This window comes from Microtus ochrogaster, chromosome 17 (assembly GCF_000317375.1).
Source record: "Microtus ochrogaster isolate Prairie Vole_2 chromosome 17, MicOch1.0, whole genome shotgun sequence".
In the NCBI taxonomy this organism is placed as follows: Eukaryota; Metazoa; Chordata; class Mammalia; order Rodentia; family Cricetidae; genus Microtus; species Microtus ochrogaster.
In genome coordinates, this window is record NC_022019.1 from 7492749 (window position 1) to 7497418 (window position 4670).

The 4670-nt window shown below is 47.3% G+C and overlaps 1 protein-coding gene across 1 annotated transcript in view; it reads left to right on the forward strand.

Annotated features, from left to right (window-relative positions):
• Positions 1 to 840: 840 nt before the first annotated feature.
• Positions 841 to 4670, forward strand: part of Zdhhc20 (zinc finger DHHC-type containing 20) — a 60860-nt gene continuing 57030 nt past the window's right edge. Inside the window, exon 1 of the mRNA XM_026783282.1 lies at positions 841 to 1157. Coding sequence (XP_026639083.1) covers positions 844 to 1157 — 314 coding nt within the window. The 5' untranslated portion in view covers positions 841 to 843. The remainder of the gene's footprint in view (positions 1158 to 4670) is intronic.

Genomic DNA, 4670 nt, shown 5'->3' on the forward strand with positions numbered 1-4670 from the left:
AATAAAACAAAGCATGCAGTCTGGGGTCAGTGAGATGCAGGGTGGGAAACGTGACTTGAGTGTGGTTCCAGTACCTATGAGGAGAAACTCACTCCAGTAACTCACATTTTGTCCTCAGACCCCCTCCACACACACACTGAGCATCCACATTCAAAGCAAAGAAATGAATTACTACTTTTTTTTCTAGAATTATTTCTAATGATGGTGCATTATGATGCTTCACAGCATGGCTTCTAGAGTCTACTAGGATTACAGTCATTGCCTAGCGATCTCTAGCAGTAAATAAACTTTTGAAAATTCAGTGCTGGGAAAGGAATGTTTATATATTCTGCTTTCACGATGTAACCTTAAATGTGGGCTCCAAATCAAAATAACCGGCTGTATATGGCTTTCACCTTAAATCACAGGCACCTACCAGTTCAAAAAATCATGCGGGAGAAGGATGGGATGAGGACCAAATTATCTCAGGAATTCTTTGCTGAAGACACATCAGAATCATGAAGTCTTTTGTTTTAATGTATATAATACCCTTTCGCTTGCACACTGGAGTGAGCATGGTCTTATATAAAAAAGGACCCCAACTTGGCTGAGCACTGAAGTCCCCACGGTGGCTAAGGATTCATTCTTCTCCCCAGGTGCATCCCCATCGCTCTCATCACCCGGTCCTGGGTGGTCTCCTACACCTTTGGCACTCTTCCCTCTTTTCCACCCAGACCCCTCCCCAAATCCCGTGGGCGGGCCTGAGAAGAGCCCCGCCCAACATCAGGCCCCGCCTCATTCAGCCGGGAAGCCCCACCCCCTACGGGGAGCGCCAGGCGCCCGGGCTAGGGGCGGAGCGGCGGGATGCGGGGCGGGGGCGGACCCAGCCGGGCGGCCCCGAGGGGCGGAGTTGCGGCGTCGCCCTACGCCTTTGCTTGGGGCCGCCGTACCTCGGGGGAGGGGGAGCTGGCGGAAGAACGACCGGGGTCTTGGAGCCCAGCAGAATCGTGGGAATCGGGCGCAGGGGGTCACCGGAGGAACATGGCGCCCTGGACACTCTGGCGCTGCTGTCAACGCGTGGTGGGCTGGGTTCCGGTGCTCTTCATCACCTTCGTGGTCGTCTGGTCCTACTACGCGTACGTGGTGGAGCTGTGCGTGTGTGAGTACGGGAGACGCGGGCGACGGGCCGGGCCGCGGTGGGCAGGCCGGGGCTGCGGCGCTGGTTGTTAGCCCACGGGCTGGACGTGGTTCCGGCCCGCGCTGCTCCGCGGGTGGGCTCCCTGGCCGAGGGTTCCGGCCCGCGCTGCCCCGCCGGTGGGCTCCCTGGCCGAGAGTTCCGGCCCACAGCTTGCTGCTCTTGGGGTCTCGAGTTCGGGCCTGCGCGCCGCCCACGTCCGGTGCTTCCGGGTGGCTAAGGTCGCCTTGGGGCTTCCACCCTTCTGTGACGGAATGGTCACAAAGGCCTTTCCTTTGGAACTGGAGAAGATCGCCCTTCATAGATGGCTTGTGAAGTCAGTTTGGCCTTAAAAACAACAAACAACAAAGAAATCTTGTTTCTCCCAGATTGTTTATCTCCTGACTGCGCGAGAAGAAGCGCGGCATCCGGCCTGGCGAGGGAGGTGTGTCTGCAGGGTCTGCAGTGAGGGCTCAGCCCGGGGACAGGGACTGCCATCCTCTCCTTTGAGCAGTATTTGACCCTTTTTAAAGATCATTTTGAATGTCAGTGCTGAATTTATACAAGATGTTGTTTTGAGGCACAAAGAATTGAACGAGAGGTGCATAGCACGGTTAGCTTTTCTAGGCTGTTTATTTTGATGGTTTGTATTTTTTATACCTTTAATTTTGGGGCTTTGCTTTATTTTTACTTTCGCTGGTTTCCCTTTTTAATTTTTACTACGTAGTTCTTACCTGATTTCCTGGAATAAAGGAATAACATCACATTTTACTAAAAGGACTTAACCTCTTGGTTCAGATAGGTTGCCTTTAACGTGGAACAAAATTCTTTGTCGTCCAAACACTGGAGGCCATTACTGTCTGTGATATTGAATAATTGAATATATATGTTTTATACCGACTAGCCCTTTTCTGTGCTTTTCTCATACCAGCTTTATCAAATGAAAATCCAAGACAAAGCAGTCCCTTGGTTTCCTCAAAATGATGTGGTTTTAATTTTCTGACTGCCCAGTTATCTACAAGACAGCCATTCCTTGGGGGAAGCATATGGGGTAAATATAAGAATGAAAAAAAATAAAGATGGCAGACTGTAGACCTCAGTTGTGGCTCTGGGTTTGCTTAGATCTGAACCAAGTACTTGTTTAAGGCTCAAGTTCTCGGGGCTGGAGAGATGGCTCCGAGGTTAACAGCTCTGGCTGCTCTTACACAAGTCATGAGTTCAATTCCCAGCAACCACTTGGTGGCTCCTAACTGTCTATAATGCGTTCTGGTGCCTCCTTCTGGCCTGCATTGCAGGCATACATGGAGTCAGAACACTGTTTACATAATAAATAAGCAAATCTTAAGGAAAAAAAGAAAAGCTAGGCTTCTGTCCATAGAAAGACATTTATGTTTGGTTTTTTTGAGACAGGGTTTCTCTGTGTAACCACCCTGGCTAACCTGGAACTCACTCTGTAGACAGGCTGCCCTCGAACTCACAGAGATCCAGCTGAAGGAGTGCTCTACCACCACTGGGTTTTTAAGTGGCAACATCCTTAAGAAAATGACTGCATCTGAGAACATTGATTTAGAGGAAAGAGTGTGCGCTGCTGGCCTGAGCTACATAGTGAAGCCCTGTCTTAAAACAGCTGGGACTGCAACCTCAGCACTAAGGTGACACACACAGACATGTCTTGGTGAGATCGAGGCCAGCCTGATGTACATAGTTCCAGGACAGACAGAGGAGCTATGGAGAGAAATCCTGTCTCAAAACAACAAAAACAATTTATTTTTTATGTGACGTACAAGGGTGCACATAGGCTAAGGCTCATTTGTGGAGGTCAGAGGCCAAGTTTGTGGGGTCAGTTTTCTCCTTCCACCTTTGCGCAGGTTCCTGAGATTGATCTCAGGTCATCAGGCCTGCGTGTCAGTTGCCTACATGCTGAGCCTCATTTTTTAGTTATCTCCGTACCTATGCTCAGAATAAATTATGGCATGCCTTTCCAAATAGTAAATTTGTTGAATGTAATGATTTTGATTCATCTTTATAATACCAAAATGTTTGCTAAAATTGTTGAGTTAATTAAAATTGACTAAATTTAAATGTTTCTTTTGTTTTTTGAGATGGGGGTGGGGTGAGGTAGATGGGGGAATTGGAGGCGGCTGGAATTGTGTCTCCGCACCTCTGTGAAGTCCTGGTTGTCCTAGAACTTGCTCTGTAGGCCTGAACTAGAGATTGGTCTGCCTCTGCTTGGATCAAAGGCATGTAGTACAGCCACCACCACTACCACCCAGCACCGGCATGAGCTAAACTTGCTGAAGGAGCACTAAAAATGCAAGTCAGGTTCAGATTGCACAGTTTAACTTGAAAAATACCCACAGTGAAACAGAAAGTCCAGTTTTTTTTTTTTAATTTTGTCATCCCTTTATTTTTAAATTGTGTGTGTGTCTGTCTGTCTGTTTTGTCTGTTTGTAATCTGACTTTTAGGAGCAGGTCCTCAGTCTCTACCCTGTGGGTTGTGGGTAGCTGAATTCAGCTCGACCTTAAGCCCCTTGACCCACGTCTGCCTTTGAAATAAAGGGGAATGACCGACTAGAGGAGGGAGCACTTCCTTTACTCTCCTTTCTTGCTGCCTCTCCAAACATAGGTGTGTCTGCAGATGAAGTGAGACTGAGCCCTGCGGAAGGACGTTACTTAGAGCACAGTTGACTGCAGTGATTGATGCCAGCACCTGGCTTTCACAGTGATATGTGGAGAAGGCCGGGGATAATACTGAGTTTTAGTTTTAGATCGGAGTTCCCCTTTGTTCTCCTCTTTTTCTTTTTCTTTCCCCACACTTTGTTTGAGGAAACTAATTTAGACAACACGATTTGTTGTTCAAACCCAGAGCCTGCCTTCCGTGTGGAACGCTTTTCATGTTTTTTTTTTCTTAGCTAGATTTTTTTTTTTTAAAGATATCGCAAGTGTGCCGGTTTTGATGATAAGCTGCTGGTAGTGTCGGGATTATATGTGCTGTCTAAGAGAAGGAGCCCTCATCATGTGCAGCCTGGAGATAGTCAACACCTCCTACTCCTGCAGACACAGGTGTTCTGGAAATGGAGCACGTACTTCTGAGCAGACTAGCACTTATCTGAAACACTGCAGTGAGAGCCTCTATTCCAGGATAGGTTTCTATTGATTCATTTTGATACAAAGGCCTGACCTTGTAGTCCAGGGGGCCTCAAATGCACTGTAGCCCTCTTGCTTCCTCCTAAGTGCTAGGATTGTAGGTTTGCGTCCCCAAATGTATATACATAAAGAACATGTATTTTGTTCTTTCAAAAGATGACTGATAAATTTCCTTGTAAGTATCTAAAACTCCTTGTTATTATTGTGCTGGGTGGTTTTATATCCGTTTGACACAAGCTAAAGTCATCTGAGAAGACGGAGCCTCAGTTGAGAGCCTCTGTAAGATCATACTATGTAAGACTGTAGAGAGTTTTCTCTGTAAGATCATACTATGTAAGACTGTAGAGAGTTTTCTCTGTAAGATCATACT